This window comes from Gastrolobium bilobum, unplaced genomic scaffold, assembly GCF_033153095.1.
Source record: "Gastrolobium bilobum isolate Gb01-03AN ecotype WA unplaced genomic scaffold, APGP_CSIRO_Gbil_v1 utg1085, whole genome shotgun sequence".
NCBI lineage: Eukaryota > Viridiplantae > Streptophyta > Magnoliopsida > Fabales > Fabaceae > Gastrolobium > Gastrolobium bilobum.
In genome coordinates this window covers 969-17,535 of record NW_026896442.1, presented here as the reverse complement: position 1 = coordinate 17,535, position 16,567 = coordinate 969, and the positions used below count along the sequence as shown (strand labels likewise).

The 16,567-nt window shown below is 34.9% G+C and overlaps 2 protein-coding genes and 1 pseudogene across 3 annotated transcripts; 2 read left to right on the top strand and 1 right to left on the bottom strand.

Annotated features, from left to right (window-relative positions):
- Positions 1–2,387: 2,387 nt before the first annotated feature.
- Positions 2,388–6,063, top strand: LOC133299771 (manganese-dependent ADP-ribose/CDP-alcohol diphosphatase-like). 2 transcript variants are annotated; one of them, XM_061499257.1, is made up of 2 exons: positions 2,388–2,535; positions 4,709–6,063. In XM_061499257.1, exon 2 carries the CDS (start codon positions 4,730–4,732, stop codon positions 5,708–5,710), a length of 981 nt encoding a protein of 326 aa, XP_061355241.1. In that variant the 5' UTR covers positions 2,388–2,535; positions 4,709–4,729; the 3' UTR covers positions 5,711–6,063. The 2 variants fall into 2 exon arrangements, with proteins under 2 accessions (XP_061355241.1, XP_061355242.1); XM_061499258.1 differs by having other exon boundaries at positions 4,690–6,063.
- Positions 6,064–6,805: 742 nt separating this feature from the next.
- LOC133299774 (high-affinity nitrate transporter 3.2-like) lies at positions 6,806–7,970 on the bottom strand (annotated as a pseudogene).
- Positions 7,971–15,151: 7,181 nt separating this feature from the next.
- Positions 15,152–15,976, top strand: LOC133299773 (uncharacterized). The gene has a single exon (XM_061499259.1). It carries the CDS (start codon positions 15,152–15,154, stop codon positions 15,974–15,976), a length of 825 nt encoding a protein of 274 aa, XP_061355243.1.
- Positions 15,977–16,567: the final 591 nt, after the last annotated feature.

The window sequence follows — 16,567 nt, the reverse complement described above, 5'->3', positions numbered from 1 at the left end:
ATGAGGAGGTGTATTTGAAACTCCCTCACTGCTTGAAAGCTGCAAAACCGAATCAAGTATGTGAATTCAACAAGTCACTCTGTGTTTAAAACAGGCCATCAGACAATGGTATAGTAAGTTGTCTTCACCCTTGCTTTCTCTGAGCTATATTCAAGGAAATGATGATCGTTCTATGTTCATTCTCAAGAATTCATCTTCATTCACAATACTCTTAGTGTATGTTGATGATATCGTGTCATGTGGGAATCTTGCAACTGAGATATAACACGTCAAGGACTACTTATATGCTTAGTTTCGAATCAAAGACTTGGGCTCTTTGAGGTTTTTCTTGGGCCTTAAAGTTTCTCGTATGAACAAAGGAATCTTGTTGAATCAATGCAAATATGCGTTAGAGATTTTAGATGACATGGGGTTCCTAGCTTCGAAGCCATCTCACTCTCTTATGGATGCCAACCTCAGACTTAGTCGTACTGATGAAGTTCCAGTGGCAGATCCTTCTGAGTATAAACGTCTAGTGGGTCGCTTGTTATTTCCCACCACTACACGTCCAGACCTCTGCTTTGTTATGCAACAACTAAGACAATACATGGCTCACCCTCTTGATACACATATGTGTGCAGCTCATAGAGTACTCAGATACATTAAGGTTACCCCAGTTATTGGTTTTTTCTTTTCAGTTGATTTAGACCTTCGCATTCGTTCCTTCACAGATGCAGATTGGGCATGTTCCCCAGACACAAGGCATTCCATTACTGGTCTATGCGTTTTCATTGGAGCTTCCTTAGTCACTTGGCGATCCAAGATGCAATCAACTGTTTCTCGTTCCTCCTCCAAAGCAAAGTATCGAGCTTTGGCATATTTGTCATGTGAACTTCAGTGGCTATAACATCTGTTTTATGATCTTCATTTGTCTTGGGACAGAATAGCCTCTGTGTTTGGTGACAACCGTTCAACAATTTACTTAGCTCACAACCCAACATTCCATAAGAGGTCCAAACATATTGAGTTAGACTGCCATGTAACAAGGGAGAAAATCCTAACTGGCCTTCTACGCTTACTTCCTATTGCTTCCAAGGATCAGTTGGCTGATACCTTTACTAAGTCTCTTTCAGTGCCTCAGTCTCAATCTGCTATCTCCAAGTTGGGACTTCTTGATGTCCATCGTCCCATTTGTGGGGGGCTAATACTGAATAATAAAAGTGATACAAGTTTTTTTTCTCATAAATCTGATAATAAAGTTGCTGCTAAAGTAAAGTTAAATCCCACGTGTATGCCTCCAACCAATCATAACAGATCAATGTAAACTGATTCTTTTGTTAGTTAAGGGGTTTCAATTCTGTTAGTTTGTTCAGCTCAGGGTTCTTTGTTCGAGTATATATTTAGCTACTGTATCACTGAAGATAAGATATAATTTTGTATTCTTCTCAGATAATGAAATTACTGAAGTTTTCTCAATTTATCAAGATATATTTTGGTGAATTAAAAGTTTGGAAACTTGATCATGTAAGATGAAGTGAAATTTACATGAATACATTATATTAAACCAGAAAGAATAATCCGGTTGGCTGAGCAGCGATATTGTCAAAAGCATATGTAGAGAAAATGATAAAATAAGAAACAAAGTATACAACATAAAGGAAAATATATTTCTTATATTGTATGAGATACTTTATCTTATTCAACACAAAAAATGGGTGGAGCTTATTTATTTTTATTTTTTTTAATAAATCTCACTTATTTTTTTATATATTATATAAGATATGCTGCATAAGAAGTAAATCGTACGTAATAGCTATGAAGCACCGACATTTCAAAAATCTTGACGTGTCGTGTCCGACACTCTCTGACACTCCGACACTCTCCGACACTCTAACACACGTTGTAGAAACTCAAAAAATGGTTCAAAGGTTGCGTTACATTACGTTTTGAGTTTCAACTATTAGATTCATTGGATTACGATTACCATTTTATTGAGTTTAATATAAATATTTTGGATATCTTATGTTTCTATGCAAAATTGATGAGTATTATAAGTTTAACTTTATTTTTTTATTAAATTATTGAATATTAAATATAATATACAGTACATAAATAAAAAATATTATTTAATATCAAAACGTGTTCTAACTTGTCAAAATCTAACATCTAACATTTTTTAAAATTAACGTGTCAGAGTGTCGTATCGTATCGTGTCACGTGTCCCGTGTCGATATCGGTACTAGATAGCGTAATAGTATAAGAATTCCATTGAAGTGGGTAACACATGTTACGGGACAAGTGGCTTTAAAGAATTGGTGAGACGTGAGACAGTGGTGTAATTGTACAAATGCAATGTAATAATACGTGGCAGTCCCGTATTCCTCACAACTAACTCAACTTTACTCGTGTTAACGTTTAGCAGCTCGCAAACCTGACTCGCTGACTCGTTTTCTGGTTACAGATACCATCTTCCAAAGTTCCAAACTTTGCTGATTCTTTGTTTTCAGCAATCGGTGACAACATCCATATATTGCTGTATCAAACTACTTAACACTGGTACGTTCCTCTAGTGTCTCTCTCCCTCTTCCTTTTTTTACTGCCTGGTTCTCTCTATGATGCTCTGAACTGAAACCAATTCTTTCTTTCTTTCTTTGCAAAACTGAGTTATTATATTCTCTTTCGGCATAATTTGAAGGGTAAGGTCACCGGGTGTCTGATTTCCCCTAGTATTATAGTATCTATATATATATAGCTTTTAGATGTTTTCAGTTTCATCAGAAAAGCCACGTTACTCCTTTTTTGAAAAATATAATCAGGGTTCTACCTATTTGGGCCATCCGAACAATTGAATTTGTGATTTGATATCAAATTATTTGAGGGTCAAATTTGAGATAGACATGCCAACATTCACAACTCTCCCCAACACATACCCTGAACCTTGACATAGGTCGAATGCCAATGGACCAGGACGGTTTTTTTTAACAAACCTAGTTCAGTTTCTAATTTAATCACTTGTTAATTCCTTTTTAATATAGGATTTTTTTACTCACATGTCTAACTTGGAATTTACATTTGAGTTCTTGATAATTTGCTCCACGACCATAAGAATTAGAGGAAACCAAATTGTCATGAAAATATAATTCAATGGACTTAAAAAATATCACAGCAGTAGTCTCATTTCAAAACTTTAAAATGAATATATTTTTAAGTCATTTTACAAAGTACTTTATCCATTCTTTCTTAACTAATGGCTTTTTAATTCACATATCTATTTAAAATTCACACTTGAATTTTTCAATACCACTAAATTCAAACCTACTTATTAAGAAATATCTGGTGAATTTACCAATCTGCTGGCTTTCTTGTCATGGGTGAATTGTGCTTTTGATATATTAGAGTTACAATGCTGCAAGTAGTTCAAAATTGTGGTTGTGAGTCGTGATGGAAGATGCTATGACATGTTTTAAATTGTGTGCTTGTACCAAAGAGGATTGGTTCGAGTGTACATGCCTAATTCTGCTTAAGTAAGGTCTTGGGTTCAAGTCCTTGTGAATACAAAAAATTCTCTTTGAGAGAGCTAGTTTCACCATAATATGACTATTCCTAGCTCGAACAGCATTGCCTCCTATGGTTTATATCCAAAATAAAAAATTGTTTGGTTGTGTTCTTTTGCCACTACCCTTCGTCCATCTTCCCAAAACACATAGTAAGCTCTGAAACTCCCCACCTAATATCCTCAACTTTGCAGCCACGCAAGCAAAGCAAATTTCCAAATTGAAGAGAAAAGAGAAGAGAGCTTGCTCATCTCAAATTCCTGTTGTTTCGGCCTTCATTCATTACTGTCTTTTTTTTTAATAAATACCTCTAAGCTCCGTATTGGCGTGGTGACATTACAGCAAGTTACTCACAGCCACAGGGAAAAAAGATTTAGAGCAGGAGTGAGGTCCTAACCTTATTCACCCCTGCTTTTTTCCAAATTCCATTGAATGTGTTAGAGAGATATAAAAATCATTAGTGTAGCTTCACCCACGGCTTTAAGGTTTTGGGTTGAAATGGATTTTTACATGGTGGTCACGAGTTCGATCCTATCGCCTCCTACTTTGTGATAGAATTAAGTAAGCACAAGATAAGATAGACAAAAAAAATATGTTTGTGCAATATTCACGCTTCAAGCCCAAAAGGCTCTTGTGTGAGGGGATATGTTAGAGAGATATAAAAATTATAAATATAGTCTCACCCACAATCTTAAAGTTTTGGGTTGAAATGACAATTTACAGAATGCTATAATTTTATGTACTTGTTAGTTCTATCGTCTTGCGCATGAAACAGGAAAATCATTCTCATAAACGTATTTTCCAATATATCTCACTTCAATCTATTACTCATGCTTATGTTGGAGCAAATTGGAAAAACATGAGGAATGGAAACTGTATTTTACTGATCTCGGATTGATGGACTCGGCCACAAGAAGACCGTTATGCAATAGGGGGAATGATACTACTTTGTGACAAGAAAGTGTTAGGAGTCAGATAATTTGAACAGAAGCCAAGATAGAAAGCAACATTTTGTTTGTTTGTTAATTTGTGCCTTGTGAATTTTCTTCCTTATCATTCTATGAATATTTGTTCAGAAGTGGAGAATGAGATGATTGGTTCCTGTTAGTTTTATTTTAGATTACTCTAGGAAAGTATAACTTTGATGACATTATAGATGTTGTTATGTATGATAGGGGCTAGTAGAGCGAGACGCCATGGTTTCTGCTAATGGACTAGCTACTGCACAGCCTCTTTTTTCTTTTGGATTGATTTCTGACGTCCAATATGCTGACATTCCTGATGGTCGCTCATTCCTTGGTGTTCCACGGTATTATAGGCATAGTATTCTTGTATTGCAGAGAGCAGTCAAAGAATGGAATACTCATCAGAAGCATAAGTTTGTGATTAATTTTGGAGATATTGTTGATGGGTTTTGTCCCAAAGACCAATCTCTGAATACTGTAAAGAAAGTTGTGGATGATTTTGAGATGTTCAGGGGACCCGTGTATCATATGATTGGCAATCACTGCCTGTACAATCTTCCTCGCAGCACATTGCTTCCATTATTGAAGATCCAAACTCTGGATTGCCGTGCTTACTATGATTTCTCACTCGTGGCTGAATATAGATTTGTGGTTCTGGATGCCTATGACATCAGTGCCATTGGTTGGCCTCAAGATCATCCAAGAACAGTGGAGGCCTTGAAACTTCTCAGGGAGAAGAATCCAAATGAAGATAAGAACAGTCCGACAAATTTGGAGGGGACTGAAAGGAGGTTTCTTATGTTCAATGGAGGCGTTGGAAAGGAACAGATGGAATGGTTTGATTGTGTTCTCAAGGAGGCAACAAAATTGAAACAGAAGGTGGTTGTATGTTGTCATCTGCCTCTAGATCCTGGTGCAGCAACAGAGGAGGCACTATTGTGGAATTATGAAGAAGTGATGAACTTGATACACAGATACACTTGTGTTAAGGTTTGTCTTGCTGGACATGATCATAAAGGTGGGTACTCTGTTGATTCTCATGGGGTACACCATAGAGTTCTTGAAGCTGCTCTGGAATGTCCTCCTGGCACGGATGCATTTGGAAACGTTGATGTTTATGATGACAGGATATCACTAGTTGGAACCGGCAGAATGGAGAGTACAGACATGCAGTTTAATCCCAACGTGAATTTGCATGATAAGATGTCTTGATGTTTGGAAGACACCTATTCTTTTATTAGTAATTGGTAGGGTACCTATGATCTTGTTTTAGTCCTCCCCACGGGGAACTTTCTATTTAAAGTTGGAATAACTCAGTCGAGCCGGTGCTGGTAACGTGCAAGTTCATGAATCAATCAATATCTGCTCAACTTGTTCCTTCCTCATTAGAGAGGCAAGGATACACGAAGCAGCATTACTGGGGGTTACCTTAAACATGCTTTGTATGTTGAATCTTGTAAAACTGTTATGCAGTTTTGCCTCATTGCTTGACATGTATACAATGAAAAAACCTTTCCTGGACCGTGTAATTACTCTTAATGTGTGATTAAGACATTAAGTAATACTGAATTGCTACAGATAATTGAGGGAGTTGAAAATAAAATAAAAAGGCCCCTCATCGTTTACCAATGATAGTGAAATAATATGTCATATAATTGTATAACCAAGGTTGTCATATTGATATGAGTCTTATCTCCAAAGCTAACTTATAAGGTATGAGAGCTTATAAAGTTGTCATATGAATTCTATACCACAACCTTATGTTTCCGGTGTTGCAACTGAATCGTAACATCCTATCACACTTTATAATCCCGGTGTCTTGACTTGGTATTAGTTTTTTACTACTCCTTGGAGGAATATTATGGTGAAAGCTCTAATATCAATTAATACGAATTTTGAGAGAGTCATCTCAAAATCTAAATTTTAAAATAAGAGAACTCAAAGTTAAGGAAAAATGCACACATTTTCAATGTGGGACCTAGGTCTCATATTTTGCAACTAGATCATGACACATATAATGATCACACAAATGCGAATGAAGTGAAATGAAACACATTTTAAGCATATTTTACAATTCTAACATATTACAATATTACTAGCTAGAGTTGAGATAACCAAAGTCCCATATCATTCTTTTTCCATCTCCCACATTTCTGTTTTATGATATAGGCGAACACAATGTCTTACGCTGTGCACCTTCTCAAGACGCAAAAGAGAATAATACTAAACGAACATTTACTTTTACCTAAAAATAACATTATAACAAGAAAACCTGGCATGAAGTTTAATTATAAGTAGTTCTTGTATTTATGTTCGCACTCCCCTGTTCTGAATGGAAGAAGTTTTTCCCTTTCTCTTCTCAACGTACAAGAACACAAATAGTGACACCACCGAGAAAGCGCTGAAGCAGACAGAGCAGATATCGAGGGACAAGTGGCGTCCACTGATTGATTGAATCTCAAATAGGCTGTTGGTCTTTGTGACATCAGTGGTTTGACCATAACCAACTTCCACATCGTTGGAATCATGAGCATAGGCGCGTATGAAGTACGTGGTTGTGGGCACGTCTCTCTCAATAACCCACTCGAAGCTCTGAACCGTTGTATTGGAAGCACAGTAGGGTCTGGTAACGATGTTGTGCTGGCAAGTCTTGTCCCTGTAGACGTTGTCATCGGTCTTTCTCTAAGCGCGGTCTTGTTGACTGATGGGCACGTAGCATAGCTTCACCACGATGGCTTTGTAGGTTGAGTCCGTCTCAGCTGGTACAGTCCTATTTAGAGCCCATGTCACAGTTATTTTGTCTATGTCAGCTCTTAAAACTGCATCGTTTTGTCACATCAAAGTAGAATTAAGCATCAATTAATATTATCTCATGGTTTTTCTTTCATGTATGTTGTTCTAATAGTAAAAAGACTAACGAATCAATTCAACTCAAAATTTAAGACGTTCGATGATATTATATTAATGATTTTATATATCTCTACACGCTTCTTCACATAAGAGCCTAAGCTTGAAGGGTAAATAATGCGCACAGATCCACCTATTTGTACTAAGAAATTTCATAATAGAAAGTGGGAGATGTGATAATCGAATTAGTGACATCGAAGATCTGATATCATATAAAAGATTAATTTAACTCAAAAATTTAAGTTGGTTGATGAAACTATATTAATGATTTTATATATCTTTAATAAATTAAGAAGGGGCAATATTTGTGTTTTATTTACCTTGTCCCTGCTTAGGGGAAGCGGTGACATCAATGGTTCTTTTCAAGGAAGAGAAGAGAACGCTCCCATAACAAGTTCCGGCAAAGGAGTAAAGAAGAAGGGATGCTAGAAAAAGCCCGTGTGCATGCATAGATACTTAGTTTCCAATTACAGGAAGAGTGTTATTTGAAATCGGAATGGATGGACTTTTGAGTTTTAATTCCATTTATATAGAGCCAATAACATATTATTTGGCTGTGTAACATTGTTGCAATGTTTGGAAACAATACTATAATTAACTAGTAAAGATGGCCCTTGAAATTAGTATAATTTTTTATTGGTTGACTTATTATCTTTGTGTTCTCGTTTTCTTTTCGCAAGTGGCTCGGAGTTTGCTATGGATGACACGTAGCATAAACGCAGTGCATTAAATGAGAATGAGTTTGCTACTTGAAACAATGCGCTCCAGCCTTTGGATGAAAACAAACTCTTCGGATGTGAAAATCTTAAATATCACACAAATATGTTGCTTTTTGTTTCTTGATATAAAAGTTATATTTAAACTTGTATTTAAGCTTTTTAAAAAGGTTAATAACTACACTTGTCTATTAATAATATTGATACCAAAAAGTATTAAGCAAACATAACAGTTACTTTTTTGACAATAACTTCTTCTTTTTTTTTGAATAAATCCTTCCTTTAAAAAATGTAACAAATCTCCTATTCCTCACTTCTCATTCTCAAATCTGTATAAATTAAAGTGTTTTTTTTCCCCCCCCAAAAATGTCCCCTTATGTCTCGGAAAGGGCAACCGAACAAGAAGCCATATATACGTACTGGTAAAGCGGTTATAGCTATGTAATAGCTGAAAAGCGAACGCCTAAAGGATAATATATTTTTTTGTTACCCCAAGAGTATCATATTCCATAATCAAGAAAACCGTTTTTTATTTTTATTGTTTGTTCTGACATATAAAATAAGTTATTTTCCTTTTTGGGTTTTTTTTTAAACAATATAGGTATTTTGAGAAATTTTAAGATGTAATCGAGAAATAAAATCCCCAAAATGTCTTATTTTTTCTCCTCAAATTCTAAAATGATATCATTTTGAAGTTGTAAAACTTTTTATCTTATGTGATAAAAAAAATACTTTTTCCCTAGCCAAACTACTTGCAATCTTATTCAAATAATTGAAATAATAATGTATGTGAAATCAATCAAGAATTTTTCTTACCATGTATATGTAAAACAAAATAGAGTACTGAATTTGTATGATTTATTTACACTTTAATAGCATGTAATTAAATATTTATTTTATCTGTCTGACTATAAAATTTCAGTACATACAAAATAATTCAGGGTAAGGAACGAAAATACATATTTTTTTAATTTTATTTTCTCCCGTTTGATGTATAAATTAAGCAGAAGTGAGTTTAGGCCCATAAACTTCACAAAACTAGCTAAGAAAAAAATTGGGCGGCCCTGACAGGAAATTTAAAATTTATTCTATATTGTTGGGTTTGTGTTACCCTTTTTCTTTTTTTAATTCAATTCAGTTCATTGCCACGTATAATTAAAAGGGCCCAAATTTTGGTTGGTGCGTTCTTATAAATTGGTAGCAAACCCATTAAGAAGCTGGAACAAACTTGGGCCATATATTTGGGGCTTACCGCTTACGGAAGAGGTTTTTACAATCAGACCGAGCAAAAATCTTCTTTAACACAATTTCTTTTTGGTTCAAATATAAATTCTCTGATAAGAGAAAGTTTTAAGTAAATACCATGATATTAAAAAAATAAAAAAGGTACATTACATGGGACATGTGATATCATTTAAAACCGTGTAAGAAAATTGCCTCTCTGTATGTATTATAAATTTATCATAACTTTCTGAAATAAAAAGGATTATACTAAATGAAATTAGGCAGCTAAGCAATCTTGACGTACAATGATATTGATATTCAAACTAATTGAAAGAAAATGATGTGTATTAATATCCGTGAGGTGCGTCGTGCATGCATTTATTCATGCATTTTTTCTCTCTTATTGTATCTATTTTATTTTTTGATCTATGTGCATTAATATTATTGTATTGGGATTAAAAAATTAATAAAATTGTTAACTTTTGATAATATTCCTATAATCAATCTTAATCTAAGTGATTCTGACTTAGTTAACTTATTACAGATGTTCATATTAACCAATCATGGGTCTAAAAACTCAATCCACACTTCTTTCTAGACAGAACAATGCATAACTCGAAATTTTCAGAATATCTGGATATTTCACGGGGGCATATCCGGATACCTCAAACCCAACATCCGGATATTTCGCTGCATTTCGCGAAGATATCCTTCCAAGACTCCATTTTTAACACATTTAAACGTCAAAGCATGCATTTTTAGACATATTTGGATCAGTGTTCATGTTAGCTACTCAATCATTTCGTTTTACATGCTAAGACTCCCTCTTTAACAAAGAAACTCATGAACAAAGTTAAAGAACATACCCCCAACAGCTCAAAACAGCAAAAAAAAGGTGTCTTGATGGTTTCTATACCACTCTATTGTGCAGTAAACACAAGGCCACGAAAATGAGTTACAAGATTGGTCATTTCTCTTCAAAGGTAGTTTCTTGGAGCATCAACAACTAAGAAAATGGCGCCTACACCTTTCAACCAAGATGAATAATCCACAACTCTCACCAATAGCAACTACAACTCAGAAGGTAACACTTTTCTCCCTCACCAATCACACAAACAAGTGTTTATAATGTTTAGGTGGAAGAATCAAAGATAAAGAATGAGTTTTGGTTGAGGTTTCATGAAGAAGAAGGAGGGTGGCAAGGTGGAGACACCACACTTCAGAAAACTCACGTAGAAACTGATGGAAATCGACCTTTTGTACATTTAATATTTATAGGCTCATTAAACTAATCTGTTGATATTAGTGCTAAATGCTCTGCTAAACATTTTAATCTCAAACTTCAGATTCTTAACCTAGTCATTTTTCTAGGATTTGTCATATTTTTATTATAATTTTCGCAGCACTTTGCCGGTACGCATTTTTACGTAGCCAATATTAGTTCTGACGTCAGTTCTCATTATTTCGATTCCAAACTTGATATACCAGTCCTAGATATTATTCTAGAAATATTCACACACTTATTATAATTTTTCAGGATACTTCACCGGTAAACACTTATATCGTGAAGCAGAACCGATATCTGCACTTTTCATCAGAAAAATAACTTTAAGCGTTATTAAACCCTTACATTAATTATTTAAGTCCTCTCATAATTATTCAAGGTTAATTATGGAATTATTTCTCAAACTCATATTTAAATTATTAAAAATTCCTAATTTAACGGTGCGGGTTCTTACACCAGTAAATTCTGACAAATATTGGCCTACTTCTACAGACCCTAAACCTATTCCTCCACCATTGAAAATGCCAATTGGTCGTCCCAAGAAACACAAGAGAAAGGATCCAAGTGAGGAAAAAGGTAGCAATACCAAGCAAGTAAAAAGGACATATGCTGCTAAATATCCTAAATGTGGTCAGCTCAGTCACTATGCAAAGATATGTAAGGGACTAGCATCAAGTAAGAAAGGGAAGAGACCAGCAGCTCCTTCAAATCTGTAACTACTCAATTTTGTCCTAAAAAATAAAATAGAAAATAAAATGTAAAGAATAAAATATATATAATAATAAAAAATAAAATTAAAAAAACATTGTTCCATTACCTACGTAACCTCCATCCTGAACTGTGACAGTTTGGGTCCCCTGTCCCACAACTGAGATTAATTTAGCCGTGATGGCTTGTTAATCTTATAATATAATTTTGGGTTATTTTAACTGTGACAGTTTGATAACCCGAAATTGACAGCTTACCTAGAGCATACTTATTTTTCCTATTTAAGCTGGGATCTCAATTCCGCATATATATACCTTTTAGGCCCCCGCCATCACCGTTTACCTATTGAGCTCCTACGCTCGTCATTGTATATATTTATACCTTAATAGCCACCACTTCATATGTTCCCGGACAAAATGAGAGTTTACGTCTTTACTTATTCTTTATGATAATATGAAAATTAATTTTTTCATATTCTCGACTAAAGATAAGTAAAGAGGGGAAGCTGTAACTACTCAATTTTGTCCTAAAAAATAAAATAGAAAATAAAATGTAAAGAATAAAATATATATAATAATTAAAAATAAAATTAAAAAAAACATTGTTCCATTACCTACGTAACCTCCATCCTGAACCTATACTTCACCCTAACCTTCAAACCGCCTCATCTCTCATCATTACATTTGCTCTCCATATCTAGCAGCGAAATTGCTGGATGATTTTTTTAAAAGAAAAGAAGCATAGGGGCTATAGAGAGCAGAGCTTGGGGCGGTGGAAGCATGGATATAAGAGAAAGCAGAGGCGCCATCTATTGAATAAAAAAAAAAGCCTGCATGATATGAATAAAGGGAAGAGGCAAGAAACCCTCGTGCGAAGAAACCTCTTGGGATAGCTCTCTATAAATACAAGGATATACAGAACTCAAAAGGGAGAGGAGGAAGGGAAGAGAATGAGCAGGTTTTAAAGGAAAGCCATAAAAAATGTTCTGTGAGTAAAAAAATAAAACAAAGCAAAGCAAGAAGATATTAATCATCACTCTCTCCACCAAGAAAAACTTCCCCTAATTAACCACGCGGATAGCTCTCATCTTCAATGCAAACCACCCTCCAGGCTCCTGCTCAAACCACGTCAGTGCAAGTCGCCACCATGCTTTACATCATCAGTGCAAGATAAGCAATCTGGTGGGCTTCCTTCAAATGCACCCACAGTAAGCAAGAAGCAAGGCTTTACATATAGTTTAGTTTTTTCCACCGGAAGGTCCGCAAACTTCATCATTCAAGTATGTACTCATTTTTTACTTTCTGGACTTTCTACCGTGTTTGCATGCATGTGTATCAAGTCCTAAATAAGTCTCTATGCATTTTCGAATTTCAAAGGATAGCTTAGATCGATGGTTCTTTTTTTCAGCTTTAGTTTTTTTGTTTCCTTCTTTATATTAAATATATTTTGCATGTATATTTGTCATCTTCCTATCTTCAGTTTGTTATTACAGCAACACGTACAAAAGCTTCCATCTTTTTCTAATGGTATGTTAAGAATTCATCATCATTCTTCTATTTAAATATATTATTTTGACCTACCTTTTGTAAATCCATCGATTTCTATATGCAATGTACATAGGACTTTTGTCTTTTTCTACTAAAGTAAATGCTACTTCTTTAATTAATAAATATAGGTCACCTGTTGACCATTTCGTTGGTCAGGTTTATATTTAGTATATTGGTTTGTTTGTTTATATTTTATTTTAATTCTCAAATTTGTTGTTAACACAATTCAGGATAACATGTTTTTCGAAAACAGTAAGTAGTACCTCATGGTATTAATTATTAGTTGGTCACTTTTATTATATTCAAACTTATCTGGTTCTATAAATTTGTATAACTAATTAATGTCTTTTACTATTCATGACTGTTCTATCTTCTTTTTGTTCTTAATTGTTAAACGTGTGATAAATTAAAATTAAAAATTTAACTATAGTAAAGAGAGGAATTATCTGAGTTGTGACAACTTGTTAATCCCATTATTTTCTAAGATCATTTCGACTGTAACAGTCCGATGATTCTAAACTATTTTAGAAATAATAAGCAAACAAAAAATAATCATAAATTATTGATTTCAGGTCAACTTAAAACATAAAGAATAAAGAAAATTAGTTCACTGTCAAGTGAAATGGGACTCAGCTGAGCCGTGACGGCTCGTTATCCCCACACATTTTGTTTTGACTCGTTGTAGTCGTGACGGCTCGGTGATTCAAAATTCATTCAAATTTATCTTAAAATTTATAATAAATAATAACGTGAAATTTAATTTATTTTAAAAGGATTAGCTGAGTTGAGACAGCTTGTTAATCCTACAATTATCGTTTCAGATTATTTTAGCTGCGACAGTTTGATAGTCTGAAACCATCAAATCCAAAACTTTCAAATTAAGACTACTTTCAAAAAAATAAAATCAATCAACTCACAATATTTTCTACAGAACGACGTAGCTTTGAGTTCCCTATTGTACCGAGGGATACGTCGGAGCGGGACTTTTCCCGTCAAGCACAAAAATAAAATTCCAAAATTAGTTTTCTTTTCCAACAAGCATTCTTGTTTATTTTTTTGGGTGAAATAAATATTTAAAATATTATCAATAATTTGCACAATTAATATAAGGTAACCGTTTTTTAAACGGAGGATGTAGGGTGCTAATACCTTCCCTACTCGTAATCGACTCTCGAACCCGTTTTTGTTTTCAAAGGACCAGCTGTCTTTAAAAAAGGTTTTTCCAATGTTTTCCTAAATAAACCTTGGTGGCGACTCCATTGTTTTAACCATTCAATATTCTTTCGCCGTCACGTCGCGATACGGTTGCGACAGCTGGCGACTCCACTGGGGAATTTTTAGAGAGTCAAGCCTATTTTATTAATTGTGCAAATTATTCATAAACTTTATTTATTTTGTTTCACCCATCTTTTTTCTATTCTTTTATATCTTTTGAATAAGTGTCATTATTGAACATTATGTGTTGATGGTATATATAGTTGCATAAAGTATGTATCTTGTTTGACTTTAACCTCAGGGTAGACGATTTTTGCTCTGTATATATCCTGCCTTGTTATTGTTTTGCAGCCTTGAGACTTTAGTTATTTTAGGATGTACATGTATGTATACTCCTAGCACACAACTCACACACGCTTACGAGTGGGGCCCTATACCCGGGTCTGAGTGAACTTAAGATAGAAAGGAGGTTGTGTAGTGGTATCCATTTTGGATGTACATCCTGTTTGGTTATCATGAAAGCCTCATCTAGAGCGTGACTATTTCGGGATTATAGCCATTTTGGACGTACGTCCTGTTTGACTATATTTTCAAAATGAGATCTTAGCTCTAGAGACCAAGGTTCCTATAGTTATAGAACCACCAAAATGAGAGGTTCCACACATTAGTAAGACCTTTTGACCTGCAAAATAAGAGTAAGATTATGCACTCAAAAGAAATTGATTCAGGACGCGAAAGGATCATATTTCCTTCTTACTTTTATTTTATCCTCTACATATTTCCGAATCATCATGAATTCATATTTCAACTACTCATGCAAATGCACAACGACATAAAAAAAAAATTTAAAATTTTATTTTTTAAAAAAAAATTTGTACTCACTCAATATTATCTTCGTCAATTTTTTTTTTTTAAAAAAAAATTCTAAAAAAGTAGTCATTCATCATTCTTTGTACTCACTCACCCACATTATCTATCTTACACTATTTCAGGAAAGTTTGTTAGAGAACTGTTGAATTTTAGTTTGATCGTGAGTATCATTATTACAAATATGGGATCAAATCACCGTGAGACACAATCATCAATGTTGAGGAAAACTTTGCATCTCAAAGCTAAAAAACCTGAAACTGAGAGTTTGAAGGTTTTGGGCCGCATGTTAAAGAAACCGCAACAGTTGACCCTCTCTAGGAAGTATGGGAATGTCTTGGATTTACTGGAGGTGGATGTTCAAGTTGAGGCAATCACTGCAATTTCACAGTATTATGATTCACCTCTTCGATGCTTTACTTTTCAAGATTTTCAGTTAGCCCCTACATTGGAAGAATTTGAGCGAATCTTCGGGTTATCTTTAGAAGAGGAGAAACCCTATCGTTACATTGGGCATTACCCTTCCATGCACGTTGTTGCTGAGATTTTGAAAGTTCGGGTGATAGACTTACAAGAAAGGAAGCAAATTCGGAATGAGACTATGGGATTTCCGAGAAAGTATCTTGAAGAACATCTTCACCACTTAGCAGAAGAAGGGGAATGGGACACTTTCATTGATGTGTTGGCCCTCACTATATATGGCATTCTCATATTCCCTAATATTGATGAATTTGTGGACTTTGCATCCATTGATGTATTTGTGGCACGCAAATTCAAACGTGAAAACCCAGTCCCAGCCATTCTTGCTGATGTTTACTATACCTTGAGCTTTTATCATGAAAGGAAAGGGAAGCGAATCTTGTGTTGTTTATCAGTGTTGTTCATATGGCTCACTGCTCACATGTTTAACAGAGGATACAAAGCGGCGTGCCCGATCGCTGATTTTCGGATGTATCAGTTGAAAGCCAAAAGTGGTCGCGAGTGGGTGGAAACTTTAGCCAAAGCTTGAGGGAAAAAGTGTTCGATGGTATCCTGAATGGGCAAGAATAGAAGCTTTGGTTTACCAATGTGGGGATTTTCCCAATGTGCCTCTGCAAGGTACTCGTGGATGTATAAATTACAATCCATCTTTGGCATTACGACAACTTGGTTATGCTATGAAAGAAGCTCATACTGAAGACATGACAATTTCTTTCCTCCTTTATGATCTAAGCCCTGAAAATACCACAATGATCAAAAGGGTTCGAAATGCGTGGGACAAGGTAGTACGAAAGGGTAAAGAATTGGGGGTAAGAAGCTGTGATTGCAAAGAAAACTATCGTCAATGGGTTAAAGACCGAGTTAAAAAAGTCAAGTTACCATTCCAAACTCCTGTGGTCAGCAAAACACCAATTCTCGAACCTATTGAAGATGAAGAGGTGAAGGAAGTGAAGGCTAGGTTGATGAAGGTCGAGATAGAGAAAAAGAAGCTAGAACAAGAGTTGGATGAAACAAGGCAAACATGTCGGGCATTGGAACGAAAAAACATTGAGAGAGACCATAGTTTTGAAAGGACTAATAAGAAGGCTAGAAATGAAGAACACCTCAAGCTCAAAACACA